The 23777-nt window shown below is 40.8% G+C and overlaps 1 protein-coding gene across 4 annotated transcripts in view; it reads left to right on the forward strand.

Moving 5' to 3' along the window:
* LOC306791164 (uncharacterized protein) overlaps nt 1-20107 on the forward strand; it is a 39831-nt gene extending 19724 nt beyond the window's left edge. The window contains exons 1-4 of one of the 4 annotated variants that reach the window (XM_079287794.1): nt 5304-5443; nt 7447-7596; nt 12818-12967; nt 17541-20107. In XM_079287794.1, the coding sequence (XP_079143920.1) occupies nt 7488-7596; nt 12818-12967; nt 17541-18958 (1677 nt within the window). In that variant the 5' untranslated portion in view covers nt 5304-5443; nt 7447-7487 and the 3' untranslated portion in view covers nt 18959-20107. Of the gene's footprint in view, nt 1-5303; nt 5444-7446; nt 7597-10674; nt 10815-12817; nt 12968-16047; nt 16184-17540 lie in introns of those variants that run through there. The other 3 variants (XM_079287795.1, XM_079287796.1, XM_079287797.1) reach the window with 3 other exon arrangements.
* The last annotated feature ends 3670 nt before the right edge of the window (nt 20108-23777 follow it).

A 23777-nucleotide genomic window follows, 5' to 3' on the forward strand; every position in this document is an offset into this window, starting at 1 on the left:
GAGGCACTGTTGGTGGTTGTTGGGGGAAGTGAGGGTGTTGGTACAGCACCAGATAATGGAATCAATGCAATTGTCTGTGTTTTACTGTGTGTGTGTGTGTGTGTGTGTGTGTGTGTGTGTGTGTGTGTGTGTGTGTGTGTGTGTGTGTGTGTGTGTGTGTGTGTGTGTGTGTGTGTGTGTGTGTGTGTGTGTGTGTGTGTGTGTGTGTGTGTGAAGCGTACCTGCCCCATAGACATTGCCTGCTCGGACTCTAATCGCCTGGAGAATTTGTGATGTGACTTGGCAGAGGGAAGCAGGCACAAAACAGAGCCAGGCACAGCGCCTGAGAGAGGGATCGAAGAAGAGGAGAGACAAAAAGAGGAGAGCGAGAGATGGAGGGGAAACGAGAGGGGAATAGCTTTTCTGTTCGCAGCCGCGTACAGCGCTCAGTAAAAAGGAAGACTGTGAAGATGGGGCAGGATAGGTTTTATCAAGCGTTATTTTCTTTACCTCTGGATTAATTGATGCTGGTTTTTTTCTGTCAAGGGGAAAATGGATCAATATTTCATCGTAAGAGTGCGTTGTGTTTTTATGTGTACCTGTTTTACGTACATGCACTTGTTGTATGCAAGTACACATGGACATGTGTACAAATGTGTGTGTGTGTGTTCATGTAAGGGACCTCAGGAAAGGGCAAATGGTGAGTTGAGAATGACTTAAACGGGCCGGCAAACAAATCGAGACAAGTAATTCGACTTGGCCATATTTCCTTCATTTTTGTCCACCTTCATGTTCATTCTTTTTGACATGGGTCATTTATTTTTTTTCCGTAAGAATATTTCTCCTCATTCTCCCTCTGGCTTCTGATTTTCATCCTCCGGTCTTTGTCTCTGGTGCTTTTGAGAGCAGCAGAGGAGCTCATGAAACTGGGACAGAGGAAAACATCTCACAGCACAGAGACAAAGAGGAAACAGAGAGAGGCAGTCTAATGTCTCACTCTGGCAGCAAAACGGCTTCATGTTCTGTGCCTTCGTGGAGTCGCATGTTTGTCTGCATGTGCGCGCACCTGGCCACAGACAGATTTTAGTAAATTGGGATCGTTCTGAATTGTTAGCAGAGAATAAATCTGTCGTCGGCACAGACTTACGAATGGAGCTTTTCGGCTGTGTACCAGTTGTTTGGACCCCGGCTCATATTCTTCATGTGGCATTTGCAGTGTCAGGCTTGTGTGACATTTATTTTGTCTGGGGAAGAGTAAATCAGTGTTACTCCCTCAAGGCTGAACATCTTTGTCATGGGGGAGTGATTGCATAATCCTCCTGTGAGATCACAAGGCCTGTAGGAAATATAAGATGACAGTGTTGTCTGCGGCTCCAGGCACAGCTGATGTTTCGTGCATGTGCACAAGCAAACAGTTGCGTGTGACTATGAACTGTATGACCACTCTGTTAGAGCCTAAAGCTCCTACAGGCCGTATGCTCATCACATATGCAAATCCCGATTTATACATTCAATTTGAGGATTTTTCCTCTGCATGCGTGTGTCTTTGTCTCGCTGTCTGCCAGCAGGGGGCATTTTATTTGAATGCCTTACCGCACAGACCTTTGCTGAATGTTCGGCTCTGGTTGTGGCAGGAGGACAGACAGTAAAATGGCCCTGACAATGAAACAAACGGATAAATATCGAGGATTGATATTTATATGTTTTACAATGTACTCCAACTAAATCTTTCTTATTTCTGCAGGATGCGATCCAGTCCATTTTGTACAGATGTGTCCAGGCGCTTCATTTAACATCGGACTGCATCGGCATCGATAAAAAACGACGGTAACCACCCAATATGAAGAATAGACTGTTTCTCATTTTAGAGTCTACTGTTGTTACACTGTTAGATGCTACGTATCTATCTGAAGTTAAACATGTATTGATGTGCAGTTTTATTGTCGAAATGTAATCTAATTTAACTTAAATAACGGATAATTCCTAATAAACGTACATGCTACATTTACATACCGGCATACGTGCATACATCACAGAAATATATTTTTTATGATAAAATTTCAGGGCTGACAGAAATACTTAAGACGCGATGGATTTTACTTGCGGACGCGGCTGATTGAACAGCTAACTGAATGACGGTGTGCTTCATTGTCCCTGAGACCCTTAACCTGTGATGATATGAAAGGTCACAGGTGAGGTCCTTGGGAACAAAGTTGCATGCAGTTGCATCTGGAGGCTCCAACATTTCGTGTCATGAGACGGAGAGAAAACATATTACAAGTTGTGTACTTTTTTTTAAATCATGAGACTATCTGCAGAGCAGTTTCGACTGCATGAACTCATCTGGCGAGAATTCCCAGACCTTTCCAGACATCATGGAAAGCCAAGAAGAGACGACGTGGTTCTCTGGAGGGGGCAGTTCCTTTTGGCTAGCTTTGTGAGCTGAACACTTGCATGGTTCAATAAAAAGACAGCCGAGGATCGTGACCCCGATGTATGATTCACATGGGATTTTTACAAGGTGTTCACAGACACTTAAAATTACAACATCCAAGAGCTGTTAGTCACATTAAGACAGCCAAGTATCATCACCTTGATGCTTATTCATTTGTAGACATTTTAAAGCTCCTCACAGCAACTGAAAATATCTGTTGATGTTTAACATTTAATAAAATATGTTGATAAGAAAAAAGTGCATTCTCATCATTTCTCATTTCCTCAATTAATCCATTAATCATTTGGTGTATAAAATGTCAGAAAATAGTGAAGTGTAAACGATTAATTGAAAATCAAAATAGTTGCAGATAAATGTACTGTTGATCGACTAATTGATTAATCAACGGGTTGTTGCAGCTCTACACTTTCATGTTTGTTATGGATGAGTGATTTGTGGATGTTTATTCACGGAAAATATTAGAATAAAATTTAAAAAATGGGGAAAACTTGTGTTGTTTCTGTTAAATACCATGTAAATCCAATAAATACTGAAAAGGGTTTTTTTTTTAAACGTGATCAGCTGTTTTTCACCAGTGTTTCGTGGTAAGTAAGCAGCATAGGAGGAATTTTCCCTCACCCAGTCAGGAGTTTACTGTGAGATAAACATTTCAGATCAGTGTAGTAATGATCAGCATGGGATATTAGGCACCTACAGAGAACACAAATGTAACTTGTCACATTTTATGACGCTTAACAAAGCACCAGAGCCTGCAGTTTTCATGCGAATAAATGAGAGTGACGTGGTCCTCTTTCAGACTCTTGCCCTGACACTCAGCCAAGGTGGCTCAGTGTTCCCTGGCTCTCAGCCCCCCCATGTGTTTGTGCATCCCAGGACAGTTGACATTGATTGTGCAGGAGACAGACTGAGACACATTAGTACCCAGCTCGCTTCTGCCGCTGAAAAACACATTAACTGGCTGCATTGGGAGCCCTGTCTAGTAACCATGGCAAAGCACACGGGGAGGGAGGAGGAGGAGGAGGAGGAGGAGGAGGAGGAGGAGGGTTGAGACGGGGCAGCGGGTTCAGCGCGCAGTCTCTCAGGGGTTGTCTTTCTCAAACGCTCCTTTCCTTTCCTCCGGCCACGTCTGTCATTTTCTCTATGCCTCTGTCTCCCTATTTTGAACTGACAGCCTCTCTCTCTCTGGCTCTCCTCTGCTCACACACATACAAACACAATTTGCATATTTCTTTCTCTTCCATTGTAGATCTCTTCCATTCTTATTGACGCTGACCTCATCAATCTGCCCTTACCTCGTACTCCACCCCCTTATACAACTACGCTGTGCAACATAATCTGCCTCTCTCTAATTTGCCTTCTGTTTTGCGGCCCCCCCCCCCCCCCATATCCTTTCTTTCTTTGTCAATATGGTTTCCCTATGGGGAGAGGTACAGGAAAGAAAAGAAGCAGCTAAAATAATGTGGGATAAACTCAGCTAACACTGATTCTGAAGGAGGACAGATGAGCTTTCTACGATCATTCTCACATTCTCTACACTATTGGTGTAGGATAAGGATAGTGTTTTTCCAGTTGTAGTTTTAAGTATTCTATACCCGATGGGTTTCTGCTGCTGCAACACTTTTCCTATGTGGGATCAATAAAGGTTACACCATCTTATAAATCAGTCCTCATAGCCACGTCAATTTCCAACGTGCTATATTGGCTGAGCATATTTTAATGAATGTACGTATGTTTGTTCTCGGTGCTGGAGTACAATTTTTTAAGGTATTTATACTTATGTGAGTTGTGTAACAGTAGCTCAAGTAGGGAAGAATCGTAGTAAGCTGACTTTGACTTGATGTCAGTTACACAGTTAAGTTTGGCAAAAATAGCCACCAGAAGCCACTGGTCATACCACACCAAGTAAGGCTGTTAAAGTGTATTGAATTGACCAATTTTATTACTTATAAATGAAACTTCATTTGTAAGAGAAAAAAATGTGTAATTACTTCTTTCAAATGTTACATTGTCTCGCTTTGAACCATATATATTAAATCTGTTATGTCAGCCACCATCGTTTTAATCAGCTTCTCTTTTACCTCTCTCTGTTTATTATAGATAAGATAAACTCGATTGATTGTACACAGAGGAATTGAGTGTCACTGCACGAACACATACATAGTAAATTCAAATATCTAGTACACTACAAATAGACTACATTTTGAGTATCCAACTAAAATGAAGCATGTAAAAACAAAAATCAAAGGTACTAATTTATCCTTTATTTAACCATTGAGATACAATATTTATTCGGCCAGGGAGTCCTGGTTAATAATTTTGCGACCTTGTCTGAACCTGAGCGTTCGCTATACCTTAATAAATTTAGGTTAATGCTGTCATACCCCTTCAGGTTTCCCTGTCCAACACAGTGGCAGGATATTGCTGATCCAGACAACTATGATTGATTGAATCTCGTTAGGTTAAGTTGTATCTGTAACTGACCAACCTGTTAATAGCCAACTGTTTGAAATATAGGCTGATATATAGTTGGAGACGAGAGTCTGATGCTGCTATATGACTGAATCAGTCAACTCGAACTTGGTGGACTCTGGACTCAGGCAATGACTATACTGCAGCAGTCTCCCACTCAAGCTAACGTTAGCTTCCATCAGAAGTCTGTCACCAGCATCATTCAGCATACTAAATATTTTTGATGGCATGCTAAATAGTATGGTAGTGTGAGTATTGGAATGCACAGGCTGTTGCTGTCGAGGGGCGTGTTGATGAGAGCCCGCCTGCCTGGCAGTGACAGGCTATGGTCAGCAGGGACGCGGAGGCGGAACTAAAGCTCTGCGCTGCAGTTTCCTTCAGAGCCTCCTAAACGGCACGGACGACCGGAAGTGGTCGCAAATTCAAACCACCGTCACATCAACAATAAGCGCGTAGTTGGTACTTTCACTTCATCTGCTGTCTGACGAATCGGTAGTTTATGAAGAATTAAGATAAACTCTTACAGAGCATTTATTTGAGGTGATGTATGCACTATGTTTATTGCATAATTTGATCTGTTTCATGCCGCTAGCTACTCTTTCCATCGCCGTCAATTCTGAAGCTGACTATTACCTGGAAAACAATCTGGTTCATCGTCATAGCGAATATCTACAACCCTAAATTTCACCAAATGCATTACGCTTCAGCTACAGTTTACAATGTTTGGGCCTATTTACATTTTTGCAAATAATGTGCAGATTTTGCAATCTGTAAACATGCAGCCTAGGAACACAACATTATTATCACGTTCCTGTTATTAATAGCGTTTATTATCGGTACGCCTTCCCGCCTTTGCTAGATTATACTCCAGGAAATAGACAAAGCCGTGCTAAACCCATCCTTTAAATCGTAACGTTATATCTAATTAAACGTGTATTTATTGCTTTCCAAATAATTAAAAATACGCATGTGTATTCTGTCGTATTCTGTAGAGTAACGTTAAATTGTTTATGTTGATTGGACTTTGTTAGTAGAAGAGTAATAATGTTATTTTAGGGTAAAATGGGGGACGTTTTTAAAGTCAAGATTAAATAAAAAATCTCGTTTAACCCTTGTACATCCCGGTGATATTGTGTATCGATTTAACAATGCATTATTTATTTCACAAAAATCTTAACTCTTCGTATTTAAAAATATGACTTGTGCATACGTGAACTAGTAACGTCCAATTTAATCCCATAGTTTAGAGTGCTGCAGGGATGACGTGTTTTGGCTTAGCACTTAATTAAACCTTCAACAAAAGGCCAATGGGATTTTTCCTTCGGAGGTTTGGTTATTGCAGAAAATAAGTCCTGGGTCAAACAAACATTTATGATACAACTTACACATTTTGTTTTAACACCACTTTTATGATATCTGAAACATAAAAGCAGTGTTAAGAAGTAAAAAGCTAATGTTCGGCAATAATCATAATCAGAACCGTTTATTGCCAAGTACGTTACAAATACAAGGAGTTTTTTCTTGGTGACTGATGCAAAACAATAAACAGTGCAATAATCAAGACATAGTTATAATTTGCAATAAAATATGGTAAACCGATAACAGTACATTAAAACAAGTATTTTCTAAAAGTGGCAAGTGTATTTTAATATAGAAAGGCTGTGCAAACAAACTACACAGGAACTGGAAGTGCAAAAATGCTCACTCCTTTCGGGGTTTTAGGGCTCGTCTTTTTACATTGTTAAAAAGGGTCTATATTACATTTTATCCAGGTGTCACAGTTCAAAAATAGCAAACTGCATCATATCTCAAATGTAGACATTCAATTTAATGTTTGCATTTGTTTGTGCATGTGAGTGTGCCCCACTGGTTAGCTCACGTCAGTTACAGCTGATAATGCCGCCTTGACCGACATCATCGTCACAGGGGTGTAATGCCCGCCCACATGTTAATCCCCTCACGTAAACACTGTCAGAACGTTCGCCGTTGTTAGCTGTGAGCGATCGGATCTAACCTCAACATGTTGAGAGCCGTTTAGAGGAAATCTATATGCTCCCAATATCGGATCTTGCACCTTTATAAAATATCTCCGATTATAACAATATCTATCTTGTAATATCATAGACGTTTCTGATTGTTATTCAAAATCAGCGCTCAAACTAAATAATTTTTTCTTTTCACTCAGCTGATTCATTTATGTTCTTTATTATTGTACTCATCCTTTGGTCTATAAAACTGAAAAATAGCCATTACAATATCCTAGAGCACAACGTGCCATCATCAAATGTCTCTTTCAGTAAGAGTAACAGCCCAAGTAAGGTCAAGAAAAGAAGCAAATGCTCCTGTTTTAGAACCTGGAAACGTCACGTTTTGCATTTTTGCTTGAAAAATGGCCATGTTCAATTGATTATATATTCTGCAATACTGAAGTTCTTCTGTATCACACATGCATCATGTAATATAAACAATATTAAATAGTTTGATTTACGCAGGAAGTGATTATTACTAAACAATAATTGTGCTTTTCAATGTTCAATTTACAGGTGCAAACCTAACCGAAGCGGTCCAGGCTGACGGCAACAGTATGGAAGAAGAACTAAAGGTGGCTGAGACAGAACAAGGAGATGCGGCGAGCAATGAGAGAGAGCCCAGTGTAGACATGTCCAATAACAGTCCAATTAAAAGAGCAAGGGGTATGCCACAAGGTTCAAAGAAGTTGAGAGTTTTAATTCGAGATATCAACCTAACAAAGGAGTATTCAGGCATTTCCAACGGTGGGTCCCAACAGTCCAAGAGGGGAAGAGGGCGTCCAAAACTCATGAAACACACAGTGCAGGAAGGATCAGGAGATGACCATGCTGGTAATTCAACAGAGTCCAACAAACAGGTCAGGAATGAAGACAGTCCTACGGCAGACCATTCTCCGAAGAAAAGAGGCCGGCCAAGAAAATCTCTCAACGAAAGCACCTCTGAGAATGCTGAAGCTAAAGACTTACCGAACGGTGCCTCTGATACACCAAAAGCGAGAAGGGGTCGTCCTAAAGGATCCACGAAGCGCAAGTCAGAAAGTTTAACAAGTGGAGAGAATGAAGGCAGTTCTGTAACGCGTCGGAAACAAAGAGGCTCTCTCAATAAGAAACCCAGGCTAGAGACAGAGGTGAGCAGTGAGGAGGAAGAAGAGGAAGAGGAGGAGAAGGAAGAAGAAGAGGAGGAGGAGGAGGAGGAAGAAGAAGAATATAAGGTGCACGGTAAGGTGGGCCGGCCGAAGAGAAGCCTGCCCACACGGGGGAAGCGTGGTCGACCAAGAAAAGAACCAGCCAAAAGGGGAAGGCCAAGGAAGGACCCTCTGCCATCACCCGAGGAGCTGAAAAAGCCCAAAGTATGGAAGCCACTGGGAAGGCCGAGGAAATACCCGCGTGTTGATCCACCAGAGGATTCTCAACCGGCCCCTCGCAGAAGCCGCGGTCGGCCTTTCAAGTCAGAGTCCAAGAGAGGTGCTCACTTGCGCAAGAGTTTGCCTGCATCTTCATCCTCACCCAATGTTGTATCCCTGAGAAAAAGGGGCCGTCCCCCAAACGCTCCTAAAAATGATGCCGGCCCAACAGGGAAAAGGGGCCGTCCTAAAGGTTCAGTCATTAGAAAGAAAGCCAGAAGTGAAACAAAGCTCGAAAGCGCAGTCCCCAAGCATTCAAAAGCAGAGAGTGATTCATCTTCTGTTGGGGTGGAACATGAAGCAGAGGAGGTAGAAGAGGTGGAGCACAACACAGAGACGCCCATCGAGCTCGCGGACGATTCAGAAGACTCGTTCATCGAACAGGATGCAGGCTTTGACGTTAGTAACCAGGCTTGATGAACCACCCCGGTCTCACCAAAAAAAGTTGAAATACAATCTTGTCAAAGAAATCACATTTTTGACATTTTGTCGGTCAGATAAATATTCTGCAGCTCTCCTGTTTTCTGACTAACATGTCCATCTTCTATTGTGCTTGATTTTTTTTAAGAACTTCATTTTTGTCATCTCCGTAAAACAGTTTTTCTTTAGCTCTCAGATGTAATGTTTGTCAGTTTTATTGTTGCTGTAAAACAGTTGCTAGGGTTTGAGTTTGAAGGGGAAAAAAGTCCACACGCAACTCAGTATTTTTGGAAAGATTAAATGCGTTGTTGGGGTTTACGTTTCATGTTTTAGGACTCATCACCTTCTCATATATTTGTGTAAATCAACTGCCTCTTTGAATTGAAATAGACGTATCTGATATTGTTTCTTGTGTCACCAAGAATACAATTGCAGCAGTGAGAAAGTGGTGTGAAGAACTTTGTTTCCTGTCCCAAGTGCTTCAAATGAATTTGCCCCCCAAAACAATGTATTATACACATCGCAAGTTTTTTAAACAAATTAGAGGAACTCATGAGAAATTAGACATTTTACTGGAAAGTAAAGTCCTTAAATAATCATATAAATTTATTTTTTTGAATTAAAAAAATGTACAATATAATAAGCAATAAAACTTCAAATGGGTTTTGTCTTCAGCTCTACTTAAAATGACACATAAAGAAGTCTTTCCTTTAAGGAGAACCATTCAACTGGTTCTACTGTAGTGCTAATGCTGATATACCTGAATGTAACTAGTTATATTTTTATAATTGAGGTTTGTTATGAAAATTAACAGATCACTTTGTCTTATACTATTATGAATATTAAGTATTCTTATGTATCGTGCTTTTATTTTTATTATCATATACTCTAACATGTTTGAGTAGAAGTGTTTGTCAGTGTTGGAGTTAAATCAGTGTATTTCTAGAGTGTTGTTACGTTCATCTCTGTATTTCGTCCCTCCGTACACTGCATATTATTATTCCTGACCCAATAATCCAACAGTCTCGTGGGCTGTTTGAGCTACATCCCAGTTCTTATTTGAGGTGGCAACACTGAAGTGAAACACTGTACTTAATTTCTCACTGAAATGAAATAATGAATAATAAATACATTGTAGTTACTTTACCAGAGTGTATAAACCTTGTGATTCCATTTACTTTTTTTTTTCAGAAGCAACTATTGTAATTTATCTGACAGCTTGTTAGTTTGCTTCTGAAATATATCTAGTAAAGTTTAAACGGGCCAACATTATTCACAGTTGAGGCACCACCACATTAAATTATATTTCATGTTCCTGTCCACATGCTGGTAAAGAAGACAGCTCATAACAATAACTTCCTTATACTGTCATGTCAATGTCAGCGGAAACAGCTGGTGGACAATTGCTGGGTCAACCTAAGGGGGCATGGAGATAGCAATACATCAAAAGGGTGCTGCAGACATGTTGGGAGAAGGAGATGACACAAAAAAATGAAGTTTTGGCTGAACAGGAGAGCAAATAGCAAGATATAGGCCTCGAAGGGAGTTCTGTGCAACCTGTCTGGGAATCAGAAGACCTGTGTATATCTGGAGTTAATTACTTAAGATTACACACAGGAATGGGATAAACAAAATAGGGCGGGTAGAGGACAACGTGAAAAGTGTGTAGACGGTGTTCAAGGAAGGAAGTGTGTTTTTTAAGCATGATTTGACTGGAAATTTGAAAAGGAAGGGATACAGAGGGAGAATAATACCTGAAGGTGGCAGCAATGCGACATAGTGGATTCCAATTGCCGTAAAAGCCTGCAAGAAGAGGATGGCGGTATGAGAAGCAACAGCAGTAACAGTCATCGGGGATGTTGAGGCGGAACTAAAACTGTGCGCTGCAGTTTCCTTCAGAGCCTCCTAAACGGCACGGACGACCGGAAGTGGTCGCAAATTCAAACCACCGTCACATCAACAATAAGCGCGTAGTTGGTACTTTCACTTCATCTGCTGTCTGACGAATCGGTAGTTTATGAAGAATTAAGATAAACTCTTACAGAGCATTTATTTGAGGTGATGTATGCACTATGTTTATTGCATAATTTGATCTGTTTCATGCCGCTAGCTACTCTTTCCATCGCCGTCAATTCTGAAGCTGACTATTACCTGGAAAACAATCTGGTTCATCGTCATAGCGAATATCTACAACCCTAAATTTCACCAAATGCATTACGCTTCAGCTACAGTTTACAATGTTTGGGCCTATTTACATTTTTGCAAATAATGTGCAGATTTTGCAATCTGTAAACATGCAGCCTAGGAACACAACATTATTATCACGTTCCTGTTATTAATAGCGTTTATTATCGGTACGCCTTCCCGCCTTTGCTAGATTATACTCCAGGAAATAGACAAAGCCGTGCTAAACGCATCCTTTAAATCGTAACGTTATATCTAATTAAACGTGTATTTATTGCTTTCCAAATAATTAAAAATACGCATGTGTATTCTGTCGTATTCTGTAGAGTAACGTTAAATTGTTTATGTTGATTGGACTTTGTTAGTAGAAGAGTAATAATGTTATTTTAGGGTAAAATGGGGGACGTTTTTAAAGTCACGATTAAATAAAAAATCTCGTTTAACCCTTGTACATCCCGGTGATATTGTGTATCGATTTAACAATGCATTATTTATTTCACAAAAATCTTAACTCTTCGTATTTAAAAATATGACTTGTGCATACGTGAACTAGTAACGTCCAATTTCATCCCATAGTTTAGAGTGCTGCAGGGATGACGTGTTTTGGCTTAGCACTTAATTAAACTTCAACAAAAAGCCAATGGGATTTTTCCTTCGGAGTTTTGGTTATTGCAGAAAATAAGTCCTGGGTCAAACAAACATTTATGATACAACTTACACATTTTGTTTTAACACCACTTTTATGATATCTGAAACATAAATGCAGTGTTAAGAAGTAAAAAGCTAATGTTCGGCAATAATCATAATCAGAACCGTTTATTGCCAAGTACGTTACAAATACAAGGAGTTTTTTCTTGGTGACTGATGCAAAAACAATAAACAGTGCAATAATCAAGACATAATTATAATTTGCAATAAAATATGGTAAACCGATAACAGTACATTAAAACAAGTATTTTCTAAAAGTGGCAAGTGTATTTTAATATAGAAAGGCTGTGCAAACAAACTACACAGGAACTGGAAGTGCAAAAATGCTCACTCCTTTCGGGGTTTTAGGGCTCGTCTTTTTACATTGTTAAAAAGGGTCTATATTACATTTTATCCAGGTGTCACAGTTCAAAAATAGCAAACTGCATCATATCTCAAATGTAGACATTCAATTTAATGTTTGCATTTGTTTGTGCATGTGAGTGTGCCCCACTGGTTAGCTCACGTCAGTTACAGCTGATAATGCCGCCTTGACCGACATCATCGTCACAGGGGTGTAATGCCCGCCCACATGTTAATCCCCTCACGTAAACACTGTCAGAACGTTCGCCGTTGTTAGCTGTGAGCGATCGGATCTAACCTCAACATGTTGAGAGCCGTTTAGAGGAAATCTATATGCTCCCAATATCGGATCTTGCACCTTTATAAAATATCTCCGATTATAACAATATCTATCTTGTAATATCATAGACGTTTCTGATTGTTATTCAAAATCAGCGCTCAAACTAAATATTTTTTTCTTTTCACTCAGCTGATTCATTTATGTTCTTTATTATTGTACTCATCCTTTGGTCTATAAAACTGAAAAATAGCCATTACAATATCCTAGAGCACAACGTGCCATCATCAAATGTCTCTTTCAGTAAGAGTAACAGCCCAAGTAAGGTCAAGAAAAGAAGCAAATGCTCCCGTTTTAGAACCTGGAAACGTCACGTTTTGCATTTTTGCTTGAAAAATGGCCATGTTCAATTGATTATATATTCTGCAATACTGAAGTTCTTCTGTATCACACATGCATCATGTAATATAAACAATATTAAATAGTTTGATTTACGCAGGAAGTGATTATTACTAAACAATAATTGTGCTTTTCAATGTTCAATTTACAGGTGCAAACCTAACCGAAGCGGTCCAGGCTGACGGCAACAGTATGGAAGAAGAACTAAAGGTGGCTGAGACAGAACAAGGAGATGCGGCGAGCAATGAGAGAGAGCCCAGTGTAGACATGTCCAATAACAGTCCAATTAAAAGAGCAAGGGGTAGGCCACAAGGTTCAAAGAAGTTGAGAGTTTTAATTCGAGATATCAACCTAACAAAGGAGTATTCAGGCATTTCCAACGGTGGGTCCCAACAGTCCAAGAGGGGAAGAGGGCGTCCAAAACTCATGAAACACACAGTGCAGGAAGGATCAGGAGATGACCATGCTGGTAATTCAACAGAGTCCAACAAACAGGTCAGGAATGAAGACAGTCCTACGGCAGACCATTCTCCGAAGAAAAGAGGCCGGCCAAGAAAATCTCTCAACAAAAGCACCTCTGAGAATGCTGAAGCTAAAGACTTACCGAACGGTGCCTCTGATACACCAAAAGCGAGAAGGGGTCGTCCTAAAGGATCCACGAAGCGCAAGTCAGAAAGTTTAACAAGTGGAGAGAATGAAGGCAGTTCTGTAACGCGTCAGAAACAAAGAGGCTCTCTCAATAAGAAACCCAGGCTAGAGACAGAGGTGAGCAGTGAGGAGGAAGAAGAGGAAGAGGAGGAGGAGGAGAAGGAAGAAGAAGAGGAGGAGGAGGAGGAGGAAGAAGAAGAATATAAGGTGCACGGTAAGGTGGGCCGGCCGAAGAGAAGCCTGCCCACACGGGGGAAGCGTGGTCGACCAAGAAAAGAACCAGCCAAAAGGGGAAGGCCAACGAAGGACCCTCTGCCATCACCCGAGGAGCTGAAAAAGCCCAAAGTATGGAAGCCACTGGGAAGGCCGAGGAAATACCCGCGTGTTGATCCACCAGAGGATTCTCAACCGGCCCCTCGCAGAAGCCGCGGTCGGCCTTTCAAGTCAGAGTCCAAGAGAGGTGCTCACTTGCGCAAGAGTTTGCCTGCATCTTCATCCTCACCCAATGTTGTATCCCTGAGAAAAAGGGGCCGTCCCCCAAACGCTCCTAAAAATGATGCCGGCCCAACAGGGAAAAGGGGCCGTCCTAAAGGTTCAGTCATTAGAAAGAAAGCCAGAAGTGAAACAAAGCTCGAAAGCGCAGTCCCCAAGCATTCAAAAGCAGAGAGTGATTCATCTTCTGTTGGGGTGGAACATGAAGCAGAGGAGGTAGAAGAGGTGGAGCACAACACAGAGACGCCCATCGAGCTCGCGGACGATTCAGAAGACTCGTTCATCGAACAGGATGCAGGCTTTGACGTTAGTAACCAGGCTTGATGAACCACCCCGGTCTCACCAAAAAAAGTTGAAATACAATCTTGTCAAAGAAATCACATTTTTGACATTTTGTCGGTCAGATAAATATTCTGCAGCTCTCCTGTTTTCTGACTAACATGTCCATCTTCTATTGTGCTTGATTTTTTTTAAGAACTTCATTTTTGTCATCTCCGTAAAACAGTTTTTCTTTAGCTCTCAGATGTAATGTTTGTCAGTTTTATTGTTGCTGTAAAACAGTTGCTAGGGTTTGAGTTTGAAGGGGAAAAAAGTCCACACGCAACTCAGTATTTTTGGAAAGATTAAATGCGTTGTTGGGGTTTACGTTTCATGTTTTAGGACTCATCACCTTCTCATATATTTGTGTAAATCAACTGCCTCTTTGAATTGAAATAGACGTATCTGATATTGTTTCTTGTGTCACCAAGAATACAATTGCAGCAGTGAGAAAGTGGTGTGAAGAACTTTGTTTCCTGTCCCAAGTGCTTCAAATGAATTTGCCCCCCAAAACAATGTATTATACACATCGCAAGTTTTTTAAACAAATTAGAGGAACTCATGAGAAATTAGACATTTTACTGAAAAGTAAAGTCCTTAAATAATCATATAAATTTATTTTTTTGAATTAAAAAAATGTACAATATAATAAGCAATAAAACTTCAAATGGGTTTTGTCTTCAGCTCTACTTAAAATGACACATAAAGAAGTCTTTCCTTTAAGGAGAACCATTCAACTGGTTCTACTGTAGTGCTAATGCTGATATACCTGAATGTAACTAGTTATATTTTTATAATTGAGGTTTGTTATGAAAATTAACAGATCACTTTGTCTTATACTATTATGAATATTAAGTATTCTTATGTATCGTGCTTTTATTTTTATTATCATATACTCTAACATGTTTGAGTAGAAGTGTTTGTCAGTGTTGGAGTTAAATCAGTGTATTTCTAGAGTGTTGTTACGTTCATCTCTGTATTTCGTCCCTCCGTACACTGCATATTATTATTCCTGACCCAATAATCCAACAGTCTCGTGGGCTGTTTGAGCTACATCCCAGTTCTTATTTGAGGTGGCAACACTGAAGTGAAACACTGTACTTAATTTCTCACTGAAATGAAATAATGAATAATAAATACATTGTAGTTACTTTACCAGAGTGTATAAACCTTGTGATTCCATTTACTTTTTTTTTTCAGAAGCAACTATTGTAATTTATCTGACAGCTTGTTAGTTTGCTTCTGAAATATATCTAGTAAAGTTTAAACGGGCCAACATTATTCACAGTTGAGGCACCACCACATTAAATTATATTTCATGTTCCTGTCCACATGCTGGTAAAGAAGACAGCTCATAACAATAACTTCCTTATACTGTCATGTCAATGTCAGCGGAAACAGCTGGTGGACAATTGCTGGGTCAACCTAAGGGGGCATGGAGATAGCAATACATCAAAAGGGTGCTGCAGACATGTTGGGAGAAGGAGATGACACAAAAAAATGAAGTTTTGGCTGAACAGGAGAGCAAATAGCAAGATATAGGCCTCGAAGGGAGTTCTGTGCAACCTGTCTGGGAATCAGAAGACCTGTGTATATCTGGAGTTAATTACTTAAGATTACACACAGGAATGGGATAAACAAAATAGGGCGGGTAGAGGACAACGTGAAAAGTGTGTAGACGGTGTTCAAGGAAGGAAGTGTGTTTTTTAAGCATGATTTGACTGGAAATTTGAAAAGGAAGGGATACAGAGGGAGAATAATACCTGAAGGTGGCAGCAATGCGACATAGTGGATTCCAATTGCCGTAAAAGCCTGCAAGAAGAGGATGGCGGTATGAGAAGCAACAGCAGTAACAGTCATCGGGGATGTTGAGGCGGAACTAAAACTGTGCGCTGCAGTTTCCTTCAGAGCCTCCTAAATGTCACGGACGCCCGGAAGTGGTTGCAAATTTAAACAGCCATCACAGCAACAATAAAGGTGTACTTTCACATCACACGCTGTTTGGACAATCGGCAATAAATGAAAATTAAGCTAAACTCTTACAGAGAATTTCGTTAAGGTGAGGTATGCATTTTGTTTACTGCAGTAGTTTCTCTCTTTTCCTCTGATAGCTACTGTTTCCATTTTGAAGCTGACTATTACCTGGAAAACAATCTGATAGTCAAAGCGGTTGTCTGGCCCTATATTTCACGAAATGATTGCGTTTCAGTTACATTTGAGAATCCATCGAGCTTTTACGATTTAAAAAAAACAAACTTTACAGTTGTTTCAAGATGTAACCGTAAACATGCAGCGGAAGAACACAAACGTATTATCATTTGCATTTTGTTGGTAGCCTCTACTATCGGTACGCCTTCCCGCCTTTGCAAGATTGTAATCCGGGAAAAAGTCATAGTCGTGTAAAACCCATCCTTAGCCATAGATATATTTTTATTAATAATAGTTTTCTTTTTAAATTAATTATGTGTTCAAGCTGTTGTGAGTAGATCAGTAAAACATTTGACAGTTATAATCCTTAGATATAGACAATATGCAGACTTATGAATAAACATATAATACAGATGGTATTATTTTAGTTATGATTAATCATTGTGTCACATGAGTGCGTTCGTGACTAAGCACAGTAAGACACATTTAAAAATGTATCCTTTTAAGTTACTATGAGAAACTTTGAACTGGTTATCAAACCGTCTCAATGTAATACTGACGCCTCTTTATGACCTACATAAGTAAACATCAGAGAGAAGATTGGTTATTTATTTACAGTTATTCTTCATGCTTTTCATCGGTGTCCCTCAGAAAACATGCAGGTTCACCAGAAACGCCTTCAGCTCTCAGGAAAAAGTCTCATAATGACATTATTTTTTATTTTACAAAGGACTTCTTACATTGTGAGAAGATATTCTTCATGTTTAGGTTTAATAGAAATGTCTGTATTTTAACATCTATTTTGTAATGTCACAGAACTTTCTTGTTATAGCTCAAACTCAGTTATTGAACGAACAATTTTCATTTCACTTGATTAATCAGCTGATTCATTTCTTTTACGAATCCTTCTGTCTATAAAACACCAGAATGACTTGTTTAGTCTGACTAACAGCCCAAGCAAGGCCCAGAAAAGCAACACATTCTCCCATTTTACAACCTGGAAACATCAGATGTGTGGCATTTTGCTTAAAAACTGACCACGTTAAATTGACAATCAAAATAGTTGCCATTTTATTAGAATGGACTAATAGTTGTAGCTCTCGCTAAAACAAGAAATATTTCTCTTTGTAACACTGCAGGACTAATCTATTCCGCAATACTGAAGGCCTGCTTTATCACACTTACACCCAGTTATATAATCAATATTAAAGAGTTTGAAAGTGATTATTACTCAACAATAATTGAGCTTTTCAATGTTCAATTTACAGGTGCAAACCTAACCGAAGCGGTCCAGGCTGACGGCAACAGTATGGAAGAAGAACTAAAGGTGGCTGAGACGGAAGAAGGAGATGAGGCGAGCAATGAGAGAGAGCCCAGTGTAGACATGTCCAATAACAGTCCAATTAAAAGAGCAAGGGGTAGGCCACAAGGTTCAAAGAAGTTGAGAGTTTTAATTCGAGATATCAACCTAACAAAGGAGTATTCAGGCATTTCCAACGGTGGGTCCCAACAGTCCAAGAGGGGAAGAGGGCGTCCAAAACTCATGAAACACACAGTGCAGGAAGGATCAGGAGATGACCATGCTGGTAATTCAACAGAGTCCAACAAACAGGTCAGGAATGAAGACAGTCCTACGGCAGACCATTCTCCTAAGAAAAGAGGCCGGCCAAGAAATTCTCTCAACAAAAGCACCTCTGAGAATGCTGAAGCTAAAGACTTACCGAACGGTGCCTCTGATACACCAAAAGCGAGAAGGGGTCGTCCTAAAGGATCCACGAAGCGCAAGTCAGAAAGTTTAACAAGTGGAGAGAATGAAGGCAGTTCTGTAACGCGTCGGAAACAAAGAGGCTCTCTCAATAAGAAACCCAGGCTAGAGACGGAGGTGAGCAGTGAGGAGGAAGAAGAGGAGGAGGAGGGGGAGAAGGAAGAAGAAGAGGAGGAGGAGGAGGAAGAAGAAGAAGAGGAGCCTCGTCGAGGGAGGGGAAGGCCAAGAAAGGTCACAGGTGGCTCCCAGCCAGCTAAGAGGGGAAGGGGTCGCCCTAAAGGCTCTTTAAACAACAAACCCCCCGCATATAAGGTGCACGGTAAGGTGGGCCGGCCGAAGAGAAGCCTGCCCACACGGGGGAAGCGTGGTCGACCAAGAAAAGAACCAGCCAAAAGGGGAAGGCCAAGGAAGGACCCTCTGCCATCACCCGAGGAGCTGAAAAAGCCCAAAGTATGGAAGCCACTGGGAAGGCCGAGGAAATACCCGCGTGTTGATCCACCAGAGGATTCTCAACCGGCCCCTCGCAGAAGCCGCGGTCGGCCTTTCAAGTCAGAGTCCAAGAGAGGTGCTCACTTGCGCAAGAGTTTGCCTGCATCTTCATCCTCACCCAATGTTGTATCCCTGAGAAAAAGGGGCCGTCCCCCAAACGCTCCTAAAAATGATGCCGGCCCAACAGGGAAAAGGGGCCGTCCTAAAGGTTCAGTCATTAGAAAGAAAGCCAGAAGTGAAACAAAGCTCGAAAGCGCAGTCCCCAAGCATTCAAAAGCAGAGAGTGATTCATCTTCTGTTGGGGTGGAACATGAAGCAGAGGAGGTAGAAGAGGTGGAGCACAACACAGAGACGCCCATCGAGCTCGCGGACGATTCAGAAGACTCGTTCATCGAACAGGATGCAGGCTTTGACGTTAGTAACCAGGCTTGATGAACCACCCCGGTCTCACCAAAAAAAGTTGAAATACAATCTTGTCAAAGAAATCACATTTTTGACATTTTGTCGGTCAGATAAATATTCTGCAGCTCTCCTGTTTTCTGACTAACATGTCCATCTTCTATTGTGCTTGATTTTTTTTAAGAACTTCATTTTTGTCATCTCCGTAAAACAGTTTTTCTTTAGCTCTCAGATGTAATGTTTGTCAGTTTTATTGTTGCTGTAAAACAGTTGCTAGGGTTTGAGTTTGAAGGGGAAAAAAGTCCACACGCAACTCAGTATTTTTGGAAAGATTAAATGCGTTGTTGGGGTTTACGTTTCATGTTTTAGGACTCATCACCTTCTCATATATTTGTGTAAATCAACTGCCTCTTTGAATTGAAATAGACGTATCTGATATTGTTTCTTGTGTCACCAAGAATACAATTGCAGCAGTGAGAAAGTGGTGTGAAGAACTTTGTTTCCTGTCCCAAGTGCTTCAAATGAATTTGCCCCCCAAAACAATGTATTATACACATCGCAAGTTTTTTAAACAAATTAGAGGAACTCATGAGAAATTAGACATTTTACTGAAAAGTAAAGTCCTTAAATAATCATATAAATTTATTTTTTTGAATTAAAAAAATGTACAATATAATAAGCAATAAAACTTCAAATGGGTTTTGTCTTCAGCTCTACTTAAAATGACACATAAAGAAGTCTTTCCTTTAAGGAGAACCATTCAACTGGTTCTACTGTAGTGCTAATGCTGATATACCTGAATGTAACTAGTTATATTTTTATAATTGAGGTTTGTTATGAAAATTAACAGATCACTTTGTCTTATACTATTATGAATATTAAGTATTCTTATGTATCGTGCTTTTATTTTTATTATCATATACTCTAACATGTTTGAGTAGAAGTGTTTGTCAGTGTTGGAGTTAAATCAGTGTATTTCTAGAGTGTTGTTACGTTCATCTCTGTATTTCGTCCCTCCGTACACTGCATATTATTATTCCTGACCCAATAATCCAACAGTCTCGTGGGCTGTTTGAGCTACATCCCAGTTCTTATTTGAGGTGGCAACACTGAAGTGAAACACTGTACTTAATTTCTCACTGAAATGAAATAATGAATAATAAATACATTGTAGTTACTTTACCAGAGTGTATAAACCTTGTGATTCCATTTACTTTTTTTTTTCAGAAGCAACTATTGTAATTTATCTGACAGCTTGTTAGTTTGCTTCTGAAATATATCTAGTAAAGTTTAAACGGGCCAACATTATTCACAGTTGAGGCACCACCACATTAAATTATATTGCATGTTCCTGTCCACATGCTGGTAAAGAAGACAGCTCATAACAATAACTTCACTCTGAAAGCAATCCGTGCTCACAAGTTACACGTCACATTTCATGTTTTTTAGCAGAACCCAAAGCCTACATGCTGCTACAATATCTGAAACAAATACTTTTAAAGAGCAAATATTGAACACAGATGTTACTCACTATGATGTCAGAAATGTTGGGTGTAAAATTGTTAATTTTCCTCAAAGCCTTTCTTCCTTCGATGTGAGCATGGTACCAAGTGAAGCATTTTCAACTGATTACAATTATTTCTCAGGATCAAAGAAACCGGGCAATTGAACAGTTACACTTTAATGAAGATAGTTCTGTACTTGCATCATTTCTTCCTTTTCTAATGGAGTCATCCTCTTTGATGCATTTGACTAGAGTGCATGATGCTTGCAGGTATTATTTGGAGCATTGTATCAAGTTCATTATTCCTGTGGCTGAGATCATGCAGGCATGGGCCTCATTCAGATTTGCATATAAGGATTGAAAGCATCTCGTGTCACAAATATTGTCGTGCTCTTGTCTTCTTTTTATGTTTGTAGATAAGGTAAGACACCGTATTGATTGTACACAGGACAATTGAGTGTCACAACAGCAGAAGCACAAGAACAGATGTTTAAATATCTAGTATATGTACATTACGAGTATACAGCTAAAATGAAGCACATACAGTAAATCAAACATACAAGGTAGCCTACCAATGACTATTTAAGACAACATAATTGAACTTAAGTTTATTGAACTTAATAAAATAATCACAAGTTGAGGAAACAGAATTTGCAATTTAAAAAAATATGTACAACAAAAGTAAGATATGTTGGGTCTGCAGATAGCAGTCAGAGTTAGAAGCAAATGCGGGTACAAATACTCTACCCTACAGCATGTGTGAGGTCATGAGGTATCTTGCAGAATTGGAGCGTGGAGCTGATTTTGCATCTGTGAAATATATTTAGACTTAATAAGAACAGGATTAGACTATGGCAGTGTCGGATATGTATCCGCAGCTAAATCTGTGCAAGCAGACCTGGATGTTCTGCAAGCTCAGGCTAAAAGTGTATGCTGTAGATCTCTTCCATTCTTATTGACGCTGACCTCATCAATCTGCCCTTACCTCGTACTCCACCCCCTTATACAACTACGCTGTGCAACATAATCTGCCTCTCTCTAATTTGCCTTCTGTTTTGCGGCCCCCCCCCCCCCCCCCATATCCTTTCTTTCTTTGTCAATATGGTTTCCCTATGGGGAGAGGTACAGGAAAGAAAAGAAGCAGCTAAAATAATGTGGGATAAACTCAGCTAACACTGATTCTGAAGGAGGACAGATGAGCTTTCTACGATCATTCTCACATTCTCTACACTATTGGTGTAGGATAAGGATAGTGTTTTTCCAGTTGTAGTTTTAAGTATTCTATACCCGATGGGTTTCTGCTGCTGCAACACTTTTCCTATGTGGGATCAATAAAGGTTACACCATCTTATAAATCAGTCCTCATAGCCACGTCAATTTCCAACGTGCTATATTGGCTGAGCATATTTTAATGAATGTACGTATTGTCAAGAAGAGTTGACCTCTCATAGCTGCCTCGGTAACATGTCGACACATTCAAGGGAGAGAAGTCAGGCTATAAGAGCGCAAAGCATATATTCAACGTTGAAATGTAATCAAACAGAGAAAATGTATGAATAAATATAACGAAATGTTCTAATCAATTGTGTAACAAATGTTTAACTGCATAGAAATGATTTAAACAATGTAATGAATGTTTCTGTGTGTTCTGTGGAGCTGAGATAAATGTATTGGGCAAGTATTGGGCAAGAATGACATTGCTGTAATCAAGACCAGATGTTGGGTGTAGTCAAGTGGAAAGTTCTGGAAACTGATGCAATAGTTGAGTCATACCGGCAATGTTCGGCTTAACGCCCTTTCCAGAGGGAGGGGGGATGAGTAATGGACCAAACAGGTGGGGGCTGATCACAGCCCATATGAGGAATATAAGGACATGCTTGCAAAGAGCAAAGCTGGGATTTCATCGCGGATGCCGTACCAAGCGCATCGGAAGAAGATACTAAAGCCTGCAGCTGATGTATTGAGGACTTCGTCTCTGTTCACGGAAAAGAGACCTCTGTTCGTGGACATTGAGATTGAAAGACGAAGGTTCTAACTCTCCCCACCGCTCGCCTCTTAACATCTGGACAACTGAGAAAGCCGCAGCTGCCTGAGAAAGACTTTGTACTGAGTTTTGAGAACAGCTGAACGGGCTCCGTTGCGGAGCGGGAGGATCGAGGGTCAGGCCTGACCTTCGCTCCTAACAACTCCAAAAGAACCTTTTTCATCGCACCATTGGACATCCAGCTCCAACCGAGCCGTCTCGGCGACTAAAACTAATGAGTATAATCGAAGAAGATAATTAAATTGACTAATCATGTGTAGTGACATTTTATGTGAGCTGTAGCTGTAACCCCTGCAAACTAACTAAATATAACCTGCAATAAATATCTAATCTGCATTTAAAGTGAAATCCTCAAGTGCATTAATTTGCCGAAGTAGTAATAAGTTCCTCGTGACAGTAAAAAGTTAAAGCTATTGTATGTCTAACAACTGAGTTCTGAAAGGTTATCCTAGAGACCGAATCCACTTAACAACCCCTTACGGTTTTAGCAAGAATTAATCCTAGCCGTTAAAACCTAACCTGGCATTTACCAAGAGCGCGGATCCATAAGAGGGAAGCTGCCATAACCGACGCGACTGGTGGGAGCGCCCGGGGCCAGGACTGGTCTCTCGGCCGAGCGCGCTCTGACCGGAGGAAGCAGGGTAGACGTCGGGAGTAACGGCAGTTAGCGGAGCCAGGCGAGTTCCCTCGCCAGAACACCAGCTCGAGAATCTTTTAATAGAGAGCTGAGTCAGTAATTAGCCCCGTATCGGGCCAGAAGTACCCAGGATCTAACACGTGGCGCCCATAACGTGGGGCTCGACGGAAAAGGAGTACGTTGAGTCCAAAAGAAGAACCCCGGCAGCAAAGAGAGGCTGTCGTTCGTGTACGAAAAGACCTGAGGTGAGGCGTTGGGGTAGAAAGTAAAGCTGCCCAAGCCTCGAAGAAGTCCGATTGCGAAGACATCCACGAATCGAAGCTGTGTGTGGTATTTACAGGCCAACACAGGAGAATCCGCAGGCGACGGGGAGCATCGACCAGACTCGCCCGACCTGTAGAGGGACCAGAGCCTGATCCCATCCCTTCCTCAACGCGCGACGAGAGGCTTTGGGAGGAAGGCGACTCGAGACAACAAAGACAAAGACAAAGTCCATGATGGAGGAATCGCCCGGAGGATCCGATAGCGGCGGAGGCGACCCAGCGGTACGAGCCAACGGCCCTGATGGAGGAAGCGCCACCGGACAGCAGAGAGGATCCGACGGCGACGGAGGCAGCCCGCAGACGGCGACGCCTCAGCAGAACGAGCCAGTGACATCGCCCCTGGA

The sequence above is a fragment of the Melanostigma gelatinosum genome (assembly GCF_949748355.1).
Source record: "Melanostigma gelatinosum genome assembly, chromosome: 17".
Taxonomy (NCBI): Eukaryota; Metazoa; Chordata; class Actinopteri; order Perciformes; family Zoarcidae; genus Melanostigma; species Melanostigma gelatinosum.